At 43.5% G+C, this 19,684-nt stretch overlaps 1 protein-coding gene across 1 annotated transcript; it reads left to right on the top strand.

The window, feature by feature from the left end:
• Positions 1–8,262: 8,262 nt before the first annotated feature.
• On the top strand, positions 8,263–9,315 carry LOC308661322 (epidermal differentiation-specific protein-like; the record flags this gene model as incomplete). The annotated part of the gene is made up of 1 exon (XM_081316245.1): positions 8,263–9,315. The coding sequence occupies one exon, from the start codon at positions 8,263–8,265 to the stop codon at positions 9,313–9,315; it is 1,053 nt and encodes a 350-aa protein (XP_081172371.1).
• Positions 9,316–19,684: the final 10,369 nt, after the last annotated feature.

Here is a 19,684-nt window from a genome sequence, read left to right as displayed (position 1 = left end):
GCCTCTTAATAACTAAATGGGAGCTGGATCAGAGTGATAATGCAAGAAAGAGAAGGGTTGCAAAACTGGAGATCCCTTCTGGGATATTGCCAGCAACAGTTTCAAAGCCGCCTGCCGCTAGCAATTATTATTAAAGAATATTTATACGCCAGTTCAGGTTGTTACTTTATACTTGTGGACTTGTGTGTTTTGTTACTACTGTCTCTCATGTACATTTATGCAACCGCATAAGACAGTGCCTCGCCCTTTTGGGCCCCAGTATCTACAAAGCCCAGTCTGGGTTTAAATAAACTTTTATAAGAAAAAGAGTTGTTTCTTTTGTGTGCAGGTGTACTTTGGGGGAAATATCCATTGAGTGTCAATGTGTGTAACTGACCTGGGTTTGAGATAAATAGATCTTGTCTTCACTGATTCAGTGCTTAGTTCCAAAACTTTAATATTTGTAAAACCTATCCTCTGAAAAATTTAAATAAACTTAGGCGCAAAGAATAGCTACAGAGGTCTGCTATGGTACATGCTTTACATCCTTTGAATGTAAGCATCCTTTGAAGAATGTTCAAAGTAGATTTAAAATATAAATGACAATGCATTTTTTAAAATCTACAAAAATAGCAAAATATGCAGAGGAAACTGCTTAACTTAGTGAGATTACGTAGCTGCTAATAGTTGGCAAGATAGATGCCCATCAAAGATCCTTAAGATAAAATTTCTTTTTTGTCATTCAAAGCAGTTTGGATGGGAATATGCAATGGATCTATATATTATACTAAATCTTGGCTTATCCGATAAATCAGTTGGATTTATCAAAATCTTAAGCCACAGGTGCTAAACTCCCTCACACCCACCTGGTGGGTGTTTTTTTGTTTTTTTGTTTTTGAGCCGATTGCAAGGCATCTTGGCTTTTGTCAAATTTCTTTAGTAATTTAGCTGGATGTTTGGGTCTACAAGATGTACGATGCCTTGTGAATTACCAGATTTGTTGCTACCAATTTGCCTTTTTAACTTACGTATATTTATTTGTATACTGCCTTTATTATTTTTACAAATGAACTCAAGGCAGTGAACATATCCAGCACATCTTCCTCCTCCTATTTTTCCTACAACAAACAACCTTGTGAGGTGGGTTGGGCTGACAGAATGACTGGTCCAAGTTTACCCACTGGCTGTCATGGCTAAAACAGGACTAGAACTATGGTCTCCTGCTTTGTAGCCCGGTGCCTTAACCACTAGACCAAACAGGCTTCTTTATCCATTAGTCAAAATCTGATTATCAGTTTTCCATCAATCATGTAAAATATCCATTTGTATAATCTGTAGGTTTGATTTTTGCAAAGCCCATTTTTAGATATGCTAATGCTATCTCTGATTTATGCAGTTTCCATATCTCCCAACGTTAAAAAATAGCTTATCTTTCTTGCTTGCAGATATCTTTAATTAAATCTCTCAATGCATGTTCCTAACGCTTGTGTTCTGATCCACAAGATTGTTTGCACATCTTCAGGAAGTGTGCAGAAGGTATTTCCTTTTCGTTTGTAGTAACATACCTATCTCCCAGGGTGTGAATCCAAATTTAATTGAATGTCTTATGACACAAGGGAAGCAACAGGAGAGATTGGCTACCTTGCCAAGTTGTGAGACTGATTCAACCTGTTTTTAGGAGTTCGTGATTGCCCACAGATTTGTGAACCACAGGGAGTTGCCTTTAAAACTGTCCCTGAGCAACGTTTGATAGAAGCAAGGATGGTATTAGACCAAAAATCCAGACCAAAGTTGCAGATGTCACTATCTTGTTAAGTGATGGTTCAGTGGAGTGTCATTCATGTCATGCTCTCAGCGTGAGAAGTTCTAGTTCTCCCAAGCACGTGGGTGTTGTCTGGGGCAGATAAAGCATGAGGTTTCTGTCAGGTCCTGACAAGATTAAAGCAGCTCAGCATCCTATTAAAAGAGGTGTGTTCTTAATGCTGGAGTATAAATGATTCTGCTGGAACAACTGCTTTGAGAAATGCAGAAACTCTTGGAGTGAGTGCTACTCAGGTAAGTCAATGGGCTTTGGCAAACCAGGTGGGCTGTGAGTAGGTCACCAATGCCTCTTTCATTAGAGAAGCATAATATAGTAGCTGGGATAGGGCTGATTAATACAGTTGTTCAAGGAAAAACAATTTAATTTGTAGAAAAGTAAAAGTCCTCTGGGAAAGAGAGATTACCATAATAATTTAGACTTTAGTATGATACTTCTGCACTGATCAAGAAATTACTGTAATGAGTTGGAGAAACGATTGTTCAAATCACAGATCAGAGAAGGAAGCATACTATAACTGTAGGAGTCCAATTTGAATGGCAAATATAAGAATGAAATTGATAGGGACGGATGACATCTGAAATCAAAATTGGCTGAAGTACTAATGATCTGAGATACACAGAGGGCATTAAAAGCAAGTGAAAAAGAAAAGATCGTTATGAAAGTCAGTGGAAAACTACAGCTAAATATTAAGACAAAGATAATGTCAACCAGCATGTTTCTATAAACTTGCAAGTGATACCAAAATACTGAAAGTAGTAGACGGCTTTGTTTTGGGGGCTCAAGAATAGCTCAAGATGAACAGTATTGTGAAAAGGTAAAGAGAAATATAGAGGAGACCATGAAGGATATAGACATTTCAGGTACAATCAGTTGTAGACAACTGAAGCCCACATACTGTGGTTTATGAGCTAGAAAAAAAATTACCTTGACAAATTGAGGCCATGGAAAAAGACAATGGAGAGACAAGATCAAAAGAATTATAAGACGTCTGTAGTAGAGTTGCAAGTACTCAGGCTGAGTACATGGACCTAATATAAGAAAGAGATCAAGATGGTCCATGTATTCAGGTTGAGTCAAGCCCAACTCAGTGACGCCTAACTGGTGTATCAAGATGTCTTGAACTACTACTACAACTGCTTTCCATGCTGGTTTGAGTTAATGAAGGTTGAAATCCAAAGCATTTGGGAGGCACAATGTTCACTATCTGTGCTTTGCATGCATTACAGTAGTAATCTTGATTTATGCTTTGAAGGTAAGTCAATAGTATTCTCTTCATTTTGCAGATTTTATGAGAGAGAACTTAAGTTCATGTCTCAGACGCACCCTCTGCCATGAGAAGGATATTTGGGATTTGAATTAGGAACTTCCAGCTTGTTATAATCTTAATATATCCTACATCAGTTTGCAGTGCACACCTATTGTTGTATTTTAAAAATTTGTGTGTTCCTTTGCATGTATTAGTCTTCTTCAATTTGGTACCCTACAGATGTATTGGGATTGCGGCTCAGTGTTCCAATCCAGCATACCAGTAGTTAAGAAATCTTGGAATTGCTCAATAGTTTGGCAGCTTAGGGAGTTGACTTTTTACATCCGGAATATATAGACAAGATATGACAGACAGATATTTCAGAGATTTGCAGTCAGATGCCAGGTAAAAAAAAAACAAATGAGATCTGCAGCTAAATATCACAGATTCCTCACTACTTAGTATGTTTGAGACTTACTCATTTTATTTTCCAGTGGCCCATAAATAATATTTTAAATACTGTCATGGAGCTGGAGAAATATCTGGTGATATTTAACCTTGAGAAGGCTGATAGCACAGTTCAAATGCTTGAACAGATGTCATAGAGAGGAAGAAGAGTTGCTCTCTACCACTCAGAGTGCAAAAAATAATGGATTTAAGTTAAAGGGACAGATATTCCACTTAGACATTAAAAAGAACTTCCCAGTGTAACAATATTTCCCAGACAGAAATGGTATGCTCCTTTACACTGGATATGTCCAGTCCAAGATCCTTTAATTCTGAGTAAGGATTAGAAGTTAGTGATGTAAATTACCCCTTAGGATCCTTTGATCCTATGGGGTGATTTGAATTTGTTTAATGTGGGCACAAATCAGAGAATAGATGGAATATTTATTTTTATCAGTTTGATTTGGCTGGGGGATACTGGGAGTTGAAGCCCACACGTCATAATAATAATAATAATAATAATAATAATAATAATAATAATAATAATAATAATAATAAGAAGAAGAAGAAGAAGAAGAAGAAGAAGAAGAAGAAGAAGAAGAAGAAGAAGAAGAAGAAGAAGAAGAAGAAGAAGAAGAAGAAGAAGAAGAAGAAGAAGAAGAAGAAGAAGAAGAAGAAGAAGTTGGAAGGGACCTTGGAGGTCATCTAGTCCAACCCCCTGCTCAGGCAGGAAACCCTATACCATTTCAGGCAAATGGCTGTCCAGTCTCTTCTTAAAAACTTCCAGTGTTGGAGCATTCACCACTTCTGGAGGCAGGTTGTCCCACTGGTTAGTTGTTCTAACTGTCAGGAAGTTTCTCCTTAGTTCTAGGTTGCTTCTCTCCTTGACTAGTTTCCATCCGTTGCTTCTTGTCCTGCTTTCAGTCTTAAAGTTGCCAAGGTTGGATGTCTGTGAAGGTTGTCAGTCACCCAGGTCGTAGTTGTTTCAAAGATACTTTTTTTTCTTCAAATGGCCCCTGGACTGTTTTTTCCTTGAGGGAGAAGAAAATGTTTCACTTCTCATCCAAGAAGCTTGATTACAGGTAGTCCTCAATTTATGACCACAACTGAGCCTAAAATCTATGTTTCTAAGTGAGAAATTTGTTGAGATTTGCCCTATTTTACGACTTTTCTTGCCACGGTTGTTAAGTGAACCATTGCAGTTGTTAAATTAGTAACATGGTTGTTAAGTGAGTCTGGCTTCCCCATTGACTTTGCTGGACAGGAGGAGGTCGCAAAAAAGGATCATGTGACTCTACGTCACCGCAAATGTCATAAATATGAGTCAGTTGTCAAACATCTGAATGGAAATCACATGACATGGGGATGCTGCAACAGTCATAAGTGTGAAAAATGGTCATGTCATTTTTTTTTCAGTGCCATTATAACATTGAACAGTCACAAAGCAAACTGTTGTAAGTCGAGGGCTACCTGTAGTTGTGATGATGGGGGGGTGGAAGGATGGGTAGTTATCCAGTCCAGTTGACTTTTGAAGAAGAAAAAAAACCACCTTTGCCAGAGTTGGATACCCCTGCTTTAAACTGTGCCCTGAATACAGAATTACTAAATCAAAGCTGCTAAAATCCAGATAACCACTACACGGCTGCAAAGTATTAGGGTTTTCTGTGTATCTTTGCTCCCACTTAATGATTTTTTGGATTTTATCATTCCAGAACTGTAAGCGTGACTTTCCAGAACAAGCATCATGTCATCCCTCTAGCATGATTGGGTCAGCAGCCTGGCTTTGATCCAGTGGCGTAGCGTGGGGGGTGCAGGGGGGGCCGGCCGCACCGGGCGCAACATCTGGGGGGGTGCGCTCGCACTCGCAGCTCTCTGCCCCTGCCTGGCTCCTGCGAATCCGATCCGAGCCGCCGGGTCGCCGCCCACTGTGGAGGGGGGGGTGCCAGGCGTGCGGTGCGGTGCGGAGAGAGAGAGAGCTAAAATCCACCGGTTAGGGGGCGCAAATTACTTTCCTTGCCCCGGGTGCTGACAACCCACGCTACGCCACTGCTTTGATCAATAGCTGAATGACGGGTTCTGCACATTAATCTTGTGATCATTAAGATTATTACTCAATGATCAGTTTGCTACTATTAGCTTCAGTCATCATCATGCTTTTGTTGCATCCCCAGTCCAAGAGGGTAGTGCCAAGGCAGCCAAGGACCCAGCCAATTTGGATAACCCAATTGGCATGCTGGAAACTCAGGTTGGGTGAGGAACCTGTTGTTCATGCAGAGAAACGGTTATATAATTGTTCACGAACTTGTTCAGATCCCAGTCTATTATATTAGAGCCAATTAGAAGTTGCCAAAAGCAAAGACTACAAGTGCAATAAATATGCTTTGAAGTGCAAGCCAATTATGTGGATCCACAATTTCATGACTACCCTCCTACTGAATATTATGTGGATCTGCTTTGTCTGTATTTTCTATGGCGATACAAATGAATTCTGAAATCAGCTCATTTGATCCGAGAGTCAATGTAGTATGATAATTATACTACTAGAGTAGCAAGTGGTTACGATGTTGAACGAAGGAAACACGGGTTCAAATCCACTTTTGGGCTAGAAACTCCCAGGTGATTTTGGATGACGTACTCTATCTGAGCACAATCTCCCTTGTATTCAAATAGCAAAACCAATAGCATTTAAACATTTTCTTCCAAGTCTAGCAGACATAGTGTTAACAATATTCTATCTATCCCTTGCCTGAAATACCCTCATGTTTGCTCTCACCATTTGCTAAAATTTCCTACAATCGTGCCACGGTGAGCTGCAAATGTGTGCCTGTGTGTAATGTGGGGGGGAGGAGAGGATGGGAGAGACTGACTGTAATTCATCCTATTTTTCATTACTTAAAATGGCTACAACCTCTTGTTCAGCGCTTACCAAGGATAAAGAGTAATCACTACAGGCAGTTAGAAAGTTTAGCTGCTCCTGATACTGTAGTGTTTTAGCTTCAGCAGATGTGAGGCACTGGAAGCTTGGATGGTGGGGAAGGAGTAGGCCCGTCTCTAGGAGCCCAAGGGCACAGTGTTTACAAGTGTAGGACACAACAGCAGAACTCTGTGTTTCAGGCCTCCAAGCATTGCAACACAGGGCAAACGGGTTTACATCTGTCAAGCAGATTAAATCACCTTCACTGTCTTATGAAATTAGAGGAGGGCTGCTACTCTGAAGGAACCTTGTGAGCTAAAGGGGAGGGAGGGAGGGAGGAAGGACAGAGACAGCCTCTCCCAACATGATTTAACCTGATATCTCAAGAAACTTGCCAGGAATAGTACCTGGCTATCCCCCATCACTCCTCTCTCTCATTTATGTATAAACAGCCCCCAAAGGGGAATGAAGGTGGCAGTTCAGGTCAAGGAAATACATGTTGGGACAGGTACAGCCCGTACAATATCTGCCGAGGGTATCTGTGGCTTTTCAGCATTCTCTTTCAATACAGGTAGTCCTCGAATTACAACTGATCAGTTTACAACCATTTGAAGTTACCACAAACCCCCCAAAGATGCTTACAATCCGGTTCCAAACTTCCAATGGCCAGACTCCCTTCCCCCCCCCTCCCAATCACTTGATTACAGAGACTCAGCAATTATGGCCATTTGTAGCGTCCTGCAGTCACATGACCGTGATTGCAATGTTTTCGTTGAAAATCAGCATTTACTTCCAATTTTGCCCCATAGAGAACAATGGGTTTGCTTAATGACTGCAGCATTTGCTTAATGATGTATACCCATGTAAGGCCGTAATGTGGGAGATCTGCATCACAACATATAACCATAAGGGCAAGCTCCAGTATGTCGTAAGTCAAGGACTTTATATAAACATTTGTACTTTCTGAAAGTCCACAATTTCTTAACTGTTTGTAAACTTTTCTGGGAAACTACTGTGGACCGTAAAGATTATTTCTGTCTCAAGAAGTTAAATTGCATGCCACATTAAAGCAAACACAAAAGCAGTTGCCTCTCTCTTTGAATTAATTTCAAGATCACGGGGGTTATTAGCACCAGGGGAGGCAGTGGCTTTCCATAATTCTATATACAATGCAATACGGTTTAGCTGTTCCTGCACCTTGAAACCCCTAACCCTGTCTACTTAGCAGCAAAGAGAAAAACAATGAAGGGAAGGATAAAAATAAACACAATAAAGGGTGGATACCAGCAAATACAATTGGGCTTCATTCTTGCGGTTAAGGATGAGTACTGAGGCATTAAGCCAGGAGTGAACAAGCTTTGGACTCCAGACTGCTTGCAGCCCTGGACCTAATTTGAATGACCCTTGACCTAATTTCAAAACCCTCAGTTAACATTCAGATCAGAGAATTAGGATGAGTGGTCTGCCACTGTTTTTTCTGCCCACATGGCAGAAAGAGAAGAAAACTAAGAAATGGGGTAGGGGGGGTCATCCTCTCCACCTTTTACTTTGGTCCCATCTGTTAAATGCAAGGCTCCCAACAGATTTCCCATTGAGAAAATGTTTCCTTTACCCAGAAAATGTCTCCCCATCCTTAAGCCACAGGTTTCACAAAAGTAGAAATTTGGATGATGTGAAAGAGAGAGAGAGAGAGGTGATTATCCATACAGACACATACCAAATATTTTGCTTTATGTAGATTGTTTACAGCAGAACCAAGGAATTAACTTTCTGAATTCTTTCTAGCAAACAGACTGGGATAAAACAAACTTTGGATTCCTCTGGCCTTGGAAGAAGCACTAGGAAGAAGCCTCTATGTTCTCCCAAGAGCTCAGCATGAATAGAATTGTTGTGTATGACAAGCCCAATTTTGAGGGCCTCAGAAAAGAATTCACCTGTGATGTCCCTGACCTGCATGAATTAGATTTTGGTGATTGTATCTCCTCCTTGAAGGTGATAGGGCAGCCCTGGGTGGCCTACAAGCTCTCTAAGTTTGAAGAGGATGGCATTGTTTTTGAGGAAGGGGATTATCCTGAGATTGACAACAACAACAGGATTTCATCCCTCCGGCTAGTTCACCAAGATCTCTCTGACTCCCAAATTACACTGTACGAACATCCTAACTATGAAGGTCAAAGCAAGGTGGTGAAGGAGGAGACCAACCTCACCTATGGTTACTTTAACGACCGTGTCTCCTCCCACGTGGTGCAGAGGGGGGTCTGGCTGCTCTACAAAAATCCAAACCGTGGTGGATGGTATCACATTGCCTGGCCAGGGGAGCGCATTCATGACTATAAAACTGAGATCAACTTTGATGATAGCGTATCTCATTTGCGGCCCCTGAAACCGGGCCGCCCACTCATTACCGCCAAGCTGCTGTGGGATCAAAAGAAAGTGGAAGCTGAGCAGGATGTTCTGATTGATGAGATTGTGGGAACCAACTGCACCGAATACGAACAAGCGTTCACCACCAACTCCACTCGAGAATATACTGCCACAGTGTTCCAGAGCTTCCATTTCAGCAACGCCACTTGCTTAAAACTCGGCTTTGCTTTCCAGGTGACCTTGGGTTGTTCCAATGTATTTATAGTGGAGAAAGGGAAAAGTGAGTCCACCACCACTACTGAGAAGGTAGAGGTCCTCCTGCCTGCCAAAATCCCTCCATGCACTGAACTTTCCATACAGGTGATCAAGAAGGAGACCACCACCTCAGTGCCAGTGGAGCTCACCATCTGTCAGAATGGCAAAGAAAAGAAGGAGAATGCTGAATACCGCTGCGTTTCAGGCCGTACCATTACCACCAGATATACCATGAAGCCTGTCCCAGCAGCACCAGGCGCTTCCCAAACTAAGCCACAAGACGCATGACAGAGAAGGAATACGACTGTGTTTATTCTCAGACGTGGATAGATCTAAGAGAACATTTTCAAGCACAGCCTAGGCCAGGGATGGGCAAGAGAACTTAAGTTGTTTCTGATTAAACTCTTTTCAGATTGGTGGTCTTATGGTTCCATATACTTCCATACTGAGAAGGAAGAGAAAAACAACAGTCTGCTTTTCCTAGATGTGGTGATGGTTTCTCTCTTTAAATAATTAGGTTACAGGGGAAATAATTAGGTTTGGAGAAAATAGTTTAATCTGGATGGCAATTTATATAGGAAAAACATGAACCCTCTCTCGAAGATATATGAACTACCTGGAAAATCGAGAATGGGTGTAATAATTTTTCCTCAGTTTGAACAGTCCCTGCTATTCTTAGTACTGAACATCAGAAAACAGCAGAATTAAAAGCTCTGCAAAGTTATCTGTATTTCTCAGTAAGGGGAGGAAGCAGTGGTTTGCTTTATTTATCTGATGAAATTGAATTTTAAAGGAATAAACAGTTCGTTATTAGCTTACATAAGCCTCCATTCAAAAACATTTTTTTTACTTTACTGGTCCAGCTATATTTCTCATTAAAGTTATCCCTCTGATCTTAGATGTCTCACTTCACTGTGTCTAATCAGATTTTATTTGCTTATTTCAAGCACTGTATATCTGCTACATATAAGTTCTAAGATGGCGGCGCCTGGAATGGCTGCGGCTGCATTGGCTCTTGAAGGCGAATAGTTTTGGGAGGGATAGTAAGGGCTATAGGCCACATGATCAGGAAGATTTTAATGTGTTTGAGCAACATGGTGGAACTAAGGTAACATACGACATACGACCGACAATCTTTGCTGGCCTGGCGAGTTTCTAGTTGTTTTGGAACTGTTGGTGAGACCATTAAAAGTCGTTGGCGCTGTTTGAATTTGTTCTACCAGCAGCAAGATCTGACTGCTGGCCCAGTGATGGATTCTACTGCAAATCAGGGCTGTTTCCAGAGGAGGCAGAGGAGGAGAGGACCTGGAGCTTATGGAGCGAAGGAACTGGATGAGGCTGTCGGCAGGCCCAGAGGAAGAGAGAGAGAGGCTTTTGGAGGAGTTGGTGGCGGCGGCAGCAGCATGCTCCAGGGGTGAAAAGAAGCAAGGCCTCTTAAAGGAAAAGGAAGAGTCAGGATCAGAAAAAGGAAAGAAGGCGAGGTTGTCAGAATACAAGCTAATTTGAGGGCTAATCCACATGGAGCCCCATTTCCATCTGTCCTGTTTGCCATCGTTCACTCCCTAGAGACTAAAATGGACAATGTGAAATTTGAGTGGGCCCTGAACAAGAAGTATATATCGGAGGTGGTGACCCTTTGAGAGCTGTATGCAACGAAATTTCATTTTGATGTATGCTGATTGGTGTACATTCAAAGTGACAATAAAGTTATCATCATCATAACCATTTCTAAATTGAAGTTGTTCGATCGTGAGCTCTGGACCACATGGCCAAGATGGATGACGCAGGACAACAGGGTTCAGCATAACATTCTTTATTGATGTACAGTAGCACAGACTTGGCAAACAAAGGGGCAACTGCCCCTCTTATATACCTAGCCAGGTATCCTTGGAACCAATCCCATTGTCCGGATTTCCCACCAAAGACTGCCCTGCCAATCCTGACAGGGCACCCTGCCACCTGGTGGTGTCAGTGGCTATCTCTGTGAACATCTCCTATATACATATACTGTATACATAACAGAAGTATACATTAAACAAGCCAATTCACAGCCACATTTAAGACACACATAAGAGCCCTGGTCACAAAACCAGATAAACTACTGTTTAAACGTATTTGATGGCACATACCGTAGTCATTCAATTGGCAGGGCCACCTGCGGTCAGTCAAACCTGTGGGAACCCTTCCAAAAATTGCTGCCCAATTACATTTTGTAAGAGAACATGAAAAGGAATAATTTAATTATATGTATTTATTTCATTCAGTTTTGATTTTAGTCATACTTCTTGGGTAATCCCAGCCCAATCGCAGGGTGCCTTTCAAAGGCCAAATGAGGCTTTATGACCTTGGGAGGTCTTCCACTGTTCCTGATAAGAACCCCAACATTGTGCATACACATTGCGAGTTCATTGTGTGATTTTGCTTGGCAGCCTAGTGAGGTCAAATGCACACATAGGAATCCTTGCTTTTGTGGACAACCTGATGGCCCCTGGATAGCCTCTTGGCTTCTCTTAACCTTTGTCTAGCACAGGGGTCTTCAAACTTGGCCCTTTTATGACTTGTGGACTTCAACTCCCAGAATTCCTCAGCCAGGCCCGCTGGCTGACAAATTCTGGCAGTTGAAGTCCACAAGTCATAAAAGGGCCAAGTTTGAAGACCCCTGGTCTAGCATCTTGCCAATGTAAAGTGTGACCTTTTGGGGATGGCCATCAATTTCATCACACCAATTTCTATTAAACTGCAGAACTGTAACACAGGACTGTAAAGCTACCATTGGAGCAGAGAGGCCTTTGCTCTTCAGAATCCTCTTCCTTGTAGCTCTTGAGTTATCCATTAAATGAGCAGGGAGAGGGGAATAGGAAATGGTGGCTCGAAATGTTTGGTTCCTCTCTGCTCTTTGGACCCGCTTTGACTCACCACCGGGTGACTCAGAGCTATCGGTCACTGATTCCCTAGAGTTGTCAGAGTTGGAACCTTTTACCCAGTTAAATGTTCTGGAACAGCCCTTTGATCCCAAGAGGGTATGTAATTAAAATTTCTGTGGTGAGGTGGGCACTAGGACTTTTGTCCCAAGCCAAGCTGATGTTTACTAGTGTGGGGGAGAAGCACTACAATCTTCTGAATTAACTAGAAAAAATGCACAAATATGTACCTGCAGAGAAATGGATGAAGCCACCTATACCAATTTTAATCAGAGGATGGGGATGGAGAAAATAGTATGCCAAAAGCAATGCTAAGGGAAGACACTTTCTGTCCAGGTTCAGGTGCGTGTGCAGAAGATAATTTTTTTAAAAACCAAGATGGTGGGCTGAAATATGAAGGAACAGTCACTATGTTGCCTTTTTGATCCTCTCTCCAGATATTTAAATTCTCCCCCCCCCCACTCCAAACATTATGGAGGGTTGTTTCCATCAGTGTAAACGAGAAAGTCCAGTTGCCTCATGAAAAAGCATCTTTGGGACAACCATGACCTGGATGATTGAGAATCTCCATTGACTTCCATCTGTATAGTCATAATTAACCTAGATCATTCTTTCATCTAATACCTGTTAGCTCTCTTGAACCAACTCCAGGTCCTTACCTAGCGCAAAAACTGGCTATGCTAAGTAGGAATTTGGGGAGTTGGTAGGCAACACATCTCCAGATTGTGAAAGCTTACCTAGATGGTAGAACTCTTGGATGATGGGCAGAAGGGCTGAGAAAGGAAAAGCAAAGCACTAAGTTCTGGATGGACAACTCACTGCAACCAAGTCACTGTGGTCAACTCTCATCCTTTCTTTAATGATTCTGTTCCACCATTTCTTTGATACTAGTATAACTTTTGTCCCGCAGTGAGTTGTACTGCAGTAAATTGGCCATGGTGAGTTGTCCGGCGGTAAATTGATCATGGCAAATTGGCCATGGCAAGTTGGCCGTGGTAAGTTGGCTTTGGTGAGTAGGCTGTGGTGAATTGTCATAGACCTGATCTGGAACAGGGAAGACCAGATCTAATGGACTACTCATCTGTTTTAGGTACAGGCTAGGCCAGGGGTAGCGAACCTTGGCTCTTTTATGACTTGTGGACTTCAACTCCCAGAATTCCTGAGTCAGCTTGGCTGGTTCAGGAATTCTGGGTATTGAAGTCCACAAGTCATAAAAGAGCCAAGGTTCCCGAACCCTGGGCTAGGCAATCTCTGACCTCAGGGTGTCGTGACAGCAGTACTTGGAACATCCACTAGCTATGATTGTTGAAAGCTGAACCGCCTAGTTTACTGATATTTTAAAGTGGGAAACCCATGAAAATGATACTGCAAGGATTGAAACAGCTTATCTCTCAGTCCAACCCATCTTACAGGGATGTTCTTATGGGGAAAGCAAGAAGAGGGAGCCGTGTTGGATAGGTTTGTTACTTTGAGTTTTTCGTAAAAAATAAAGGCAGGATACAAATGAATAGCATAGTTAAAAAACAAAGACCACATACAGTTAATCCTCAGTTTATGACAGTAATGGGGTTTGCCCATCATGGCCATAAGTCATGATGGTAGTAAAGCAGATTTTTTACAACTATAAAAAAAGACTTTATAACCTTTTTTGTGGTGGTCATTAAGCAAAGACATCAATTGTAAAGCGAACCAATTCTTTGCTATGGGCCTTTTTTAAAAAAATTGGAAGTAAATGTCTAAGCAGCTGGTCGTAAATTGAGGACTGCCTGTAATACAATCTAAAATGTAGCCATTTTCCACTTTGTGACCTGCAGCTTCACCCTCCCAAACAAATGATGGATACTTCTTAACTTATCAAAAGATTCTCCATCCTTCCCATCCTTCATGGTTTTTAGAAGATAGAGACAATTTTAATTCCTTAGCTAAGTTTTATTAGCATACATATTGGTGGAAAAGGGCCAATTTGTTATTACTGTTATGTTTTTTGATGGTTACCTATTGTCGTGTTTGCAATTCCAACCCACTATCACTCACCTGGGATATCAAACTTAGAAAAATAAATGTAAATATAGAAAAATGAATAACACAAATTGCTGACCTAAAGGCTGCATCTAAGGCTGTTGAATCTTCTGTGTTCAACCTGAGACATTTCCTCATTGACTGCTTTCCAATCCGGCAATTTTTTTGGGTTTTTTTCCTCTCAAAATCAAACTGTAGCATGTAGTTAAAAAGGTAAAGGGAATGTTGACCTTATGTCAGCTTCTGGTGAATGAATTGATGTTGGGGGACGATGTTATGTAAGTGGCCCTTTCTAGCCCTCCGTTCTGTATTTTCCAGTGTACAGTACAGAATCCCATGCAAATATTAACCAGGTGTGACTTTGCTGCAGTCAGAATTCTGCACTACTAAGGTTGCAAGCTGCTGCCATCTGCTGAAGCAACACGGGGAGAAGAATTTCACAAAAATGACAGCTGTGGGGGTGGGGGGGAGGTTACTGCCCTCCTCCCCATTTGTGATCTCATGGAGATTATCTGTTTGCAAACCAATTAGGCGTGCAAAAAAGCTTGCCAGACCTTGTGAAGAGGTCAAAGCCACCCTTTACCTAATGCTAAGGTTCAGTCTAAAAATCAAGCTAAGAAAATAAACAAGAGGGTAGGTGGCAGGGAGGGAGCAGAACTCTAAAAATAACTACCGTAACCCCAACCAAGAGGATGAGCCAGACATCTACAAGGGGATCGTCAAATCCTTGATTAAATTGCAAGATATTGCTCTGTGTCACAAAGCTCACAGAGAGGCTGTTTGATGTTTGCATTAATAATTTAAAATCAGCAAAACAAAAAACAACAGCTGTCGTGCCACAGCAAAACCTGCCAGTGAAGCGCCAGTCAGCATTTTAATGTTACAATTTCAATCTTTTCCTTATTTATTTTAAATTATTCACTGTCATTTCATGGGTGTTTAAGATAATGGTAGCCTTGAATCAATTACATACATTGTTTGCCATTGCCTTTTTTCCCCCTAGAAAGTTTTTTTCAACTTCCCAGTCTAGCTTATATCCCTGGGATTTCTTAGTGGTGTACAGAACTAGTACCAGATCAGTACAAACCAGTCTCACCAGGCTTAGGTTATTGTTAACTTTAGCTACCCAGGTTAAGCTGAGAGTCACCTCCTTCTCTGAGTTATGTCCCATTAAATAAACCAAAAACTATCCTCCTGGGATGTTTTCCAAATGTGCTCAGTCTTGGATGACCTCCTTTTTTCATATGCACATTTATGCAAATACTGTTTAATTCACTTTAAGCCTAGGAGAGCTATTAGGCAATTTGATATCTTTTCACGGGAAGTAATTTCTCAGACATAACGTTCAATTCCAGGTAGTAGATGCTAGTGTTTCCCTGTCTGGCATGATGTGTATAGGATTAACTGTGTACTTCTTTTATGCAAATGTTATGGTTTTATTTTTTAAAAAAACATTATAGCTTCCTTTGAAGGTGTACAGTGTTATGTACTGGGCTCTTGTGAAACACCACGTGGGTTGCTGGAGCAGCTAACGGCTCTCCAGCAACCCAGACTTTAAGTCTCCTGTGCTGCAATTGGCTATCTCCAAGCAGCAATGGTTGATTCAAACTTATTGGCTGCCACCTAGGGGCTAGACTATATATTGCGGCTAGTTGCAGACATATAATAATAATAATAATAATAATAATAATAATAATAATAATAATAATAATAATAATAATAATAATAATAATAATAAGTTGGAAGAGACCTTGAAGGTCATCTAGTCCAACCCCAAGTTTTGTGCAAATCAGAAACTAGGAACCAGAAAAAAACTTCAGCAACGTGAATAATCTAGACTAGAGTCTAAATATTCAGAAACAATTGCCAACACAGAGCAATCCAATCACAGGGCTGATTATCGATACAATAATTGTTGTGGTAGCAATCATTATATCATTAAAATATGATATTAAATATTGGACTGAACAGCAGTTTTTGTATCCAGACTTAAATGCAGTCATCTGTAGTCTTCTGCAATTCAGCAAACTTCCAGGTTTTAACTAGGTCATATTTGTTTATGAACTATTTAGGCAATGCCCAATATGGTCTGTTCAGGTCAATATGCTCCGTTCAGTCCTTTGCTTTAGGCATTCAATTATTATAATTAGCACTCTTATAAAATGACATAAAGATAAAACATGATTAATTTGTTATTTTAAAACCCCACCCATTAACTGACTGGCAAAACAACTGACTGTGTAGCCTTGCCTCCCCCCTCCGGAGCTCGGCGGCAACGGCAACAATGGCAGCAATTGACCGGGTCTAATACCTATTACCTAATCAATACCTAATTTTAATTAATATTGAGTCCCTTATTACTTTAACATCTTACTAACATCTTCCCCATTTGTAAATAATGGCTTACACGGACATGTCTATTAGCTACGAAGTCACTCTTTAATCAATGACTCGTCTCAAGTACTCCATCACTGCCTTATTCGCCCTTAGGGGTTCCCCCTCCTCCTGGATGCGACCCGCCTCACTTACCAATCTACCTCTTGATGAAGGGCCCAATTGTTGGGACCCAGAGAGATGGCTGGGCAGGGATAGGGGCCTCGGTTACAAACCTAATAAGAGGTCCCTGGTTAATTTTCTAGCTAAATTTTTTATGGGGTTAGGGAGAGGGGAGGGTTTAGAGTTTCGGTCAGATACCGGGAGGTGTCCACCAACCGCTACTCAGGCCAGGCCTGAGATTGATCACGCTGAGAGGGAGCTTAGACTAGCTACCCTTGGGGCCCCGAAGCGGAGTTTGGGATTACCTATTCCAACGACGGTAGGGAATGGCAGTAGGTGTCCGAACAGAGGACAGCATCAACATCCAGGAGTGCGTCCCCGCTATCTTCAAGCGGTGATGCACTCCGACCCTCTGGTTTCGGCCCGTGGTACCGGGAGCGAAGATAATCAACCACCTGAGCTCAGGCTTGTATATCTTAATGCCAGATCCATAGTCAATAAAGCTCCTCTCATCCAAGATTTGGTTGAGAGTGAACATGCGGATCTGGCCTGCATTACGGAAACCTGGTTAGGACCTGAGGGTGGTGTCCCTTTGGTAGATCTTTGCCCACCAGGTTTCCGGGTGCTACACAGGCCTCGGGCTCAGGGAAGAGGCGGGGGAGCGGCGGTAGCGGTGAGGGAGAACCTGTATCCGCAAGAGGCCACTGTTGTCCAAATAGCCGGGTGTGAGTCTCTCCTCCTTAGATGTGGCCCTAAGGCTCAGTTGGGCTTGCTGCTAGTGTACCTTTCACCTAGTCGCGTAGCAGCAGCCCTGCCCAAGCTTCTTGTCATCCTCTCGGGACTGGTGGTTGAGTTCCCCAAAATTATGATCTTGGGTGACTTCAACTTACCATCCCTGGGGAGATCATCTGAGTTGGCTCGGGAGTTCATGGCTTCCATGACGGCCATGGACCTGACGCAGATAATCCAGGGCCCAACTCATGTAGGAGGACACATGCTCGATTTGATTTTCCTATCTGGACAGTGGTTAGATGATCTGGGTGGGGGCTCTCCAATTGTTACGCCCCTGTCATGGACAGATCATCATCTCCTGCGGCTGACCTTCCGCTTTGCCACTCCCCGTCGTGGGGTTACTGAACCAATGAAATGGTACCGCCCTAGGCGGCTTATGGACCCTGGGCGGTTCCAAACAGCGCTTGGCCCCCCACCTGCCTCCTTTGCTCATAGCTCGGCCAGTGCCATGGTGGAAGCCTGGGAAAAGGCAGCCACAGAAGCACTCGACCGAGTTGTACCCATGCGGCCCCTGACCCGTTGCAGATCCCAGTGGGCTCCATGGTTTTCTACGGAGCTCCGGGAGATGAAACGGCAGAGACGGGGCCTAGAGAGCTGTGGGAGATCCAGCCGATCCGAATCCGACCGATCGCGACTAAGGTCCTTTACGAGGTCTTATCTCGCGGCGCTAAGGAGGGCAAGGTCTAATTACTTTGCTGCCCTTATCGCGTCCGCAGATAATCGCCCTACCGCCCTGTTTAAGGTGACCCGCTCCCTCCTTAATCTAGAGGTGAAGGAGGATCCCTTGCAGGGTCGTGCTGAGGAATTTAGCCAACATCTGCTGGACAAAATCGCTCGGATCCGGACCAGTCTGGATTCCAACTGGGCAGAGTCTGACGATGAGAACATGGACAGTCTTGTTGATGTTATCTGGGAAGAGTTCGATCCTGTGACTCTGGACGAGGTAGAAAGGATCATGAGGAAGCTAAGCTCCACTACATCCTTATTGAACCCGTGCCCCTCCTGGCTGGTTTATGCGGCTCGGGATGGGACACGAGGCTGGATCCATGCAGTGGTAACTGCCTCATTAAAAGAGGGCAGTTTCCCCACAGCCTTGAAAGAAGCGGTGGTGAGACCCCTCCTCAAAAAGCCTGCCCTGGACCCAGCTGTTTTAAACAACTATCGTCTGGTCTCCAACCTTCGCTTTCTTGCGAAGGTTGTTGAGAGCGTGGTGGCGCATCAGCTCCCTTTGTTCCTGGAGGAAGCTGATTATCTGGACCCGTACCAATCGGGCTTCAGGCCCGGGCACAGCACGGAGATGGCATTGGTCGCACTGGTGAATGATCTCTGGCGGGCTCGGGACAGGGGTCATTCCTCTGTCCTGGTCCTATTAGACCTCTCTGCGGCTTTTGATACCATCGTCCATGGTATCTTACTGCGGCGTCTCAGGAGATTGGGAGTGGGAGGCACTGTTCTTCAGTGGTTCTCCTCCTACCTTCTGGAACGTTCACAGTGGGTGTCGGCGGGTGGCCAGAGATCGACCCCAAGGCCTCTCATTTATGGAATTCCTCAGGGGTCGGTCCTCTCACCTCTCCTGTTTAACATCTATATGAAGCCGCTAGGTGAGATCATCCGTGGTTTTGGAGTGGGTTATCATCAGTATGCTGATGACACCCAGCTTTTCATCTCGACCCCAAACCACATCAGTGATGCCCTCGACGTGATGTCCCGTTGCCTGGAAGCGGTCCGGGAATGGATGGGGAGGAACAGGCTTCAACTCAACCCGGACAAGACTGAATGGCTGTACATACCGGCATGTCAGGATATTCAGATTATTCCATCTCTAAATATCGGGGGCGAGTTATTACCCCCCGTAGATAAGGCTCGCAATCTGGGTGTCCTCTTAGATTCACAGCTCTCCTTAGAAGATCATATAGGAGCTGTGACTAGAGGGGCCTTCGCCCAGGTTCGTCTGGTGCGCCAGCTGCGACCCTATCTGGACCTGGATGCCTTGCGTACAGTCACCCATGCACTTGTGACCTCTCGTCTTGACTACTGCAACGCTCTTTACATGGGGCTGCCCTTGAGAACCACTCGGAAGCTTCAGCTGGTGCAGAGTGCAGCTGCACGAGTGCTTTTGGGGGTCTCCCGATACTCCCATATTACACCTCTGCTCCGTGAGCTGCACTGGCTTCCAGTTGCCTTCCGGGTGAAATTCAAGGTGCTAGTGATGACATACAAAGCCCTACATGGCGTGGGTCCGGATTACCTACGGGAGCACCTACTGCCAGCGTCAACACCCCTCCGTCCTGTGCGCTCCCACAGAGAGGGCCTCCTCAGGGTGCCACCGGTCAGAGAATGCCGGCTGGTGACCCCCAGGGGGAGAGCATTCTCGGTGGGTGCGCCAATCCTCTGGAACCGCTTACCAGCCGAAATCCGGATGGCCCCCG

This window comes from Vipera berus (assembly GCF_964194415.1).
Source record: "Vipera berus genome assembly, chromosome: 2".
Taxonomy (NCBI): Eukaryota; Metazoa; Chordata; class Lepidosauria; order Squamata; family Viperidae; genus Vipera; species Vipera berus.
This window is presented reverse-complemented; position numbering and strand designations above follow the sequence as displayed.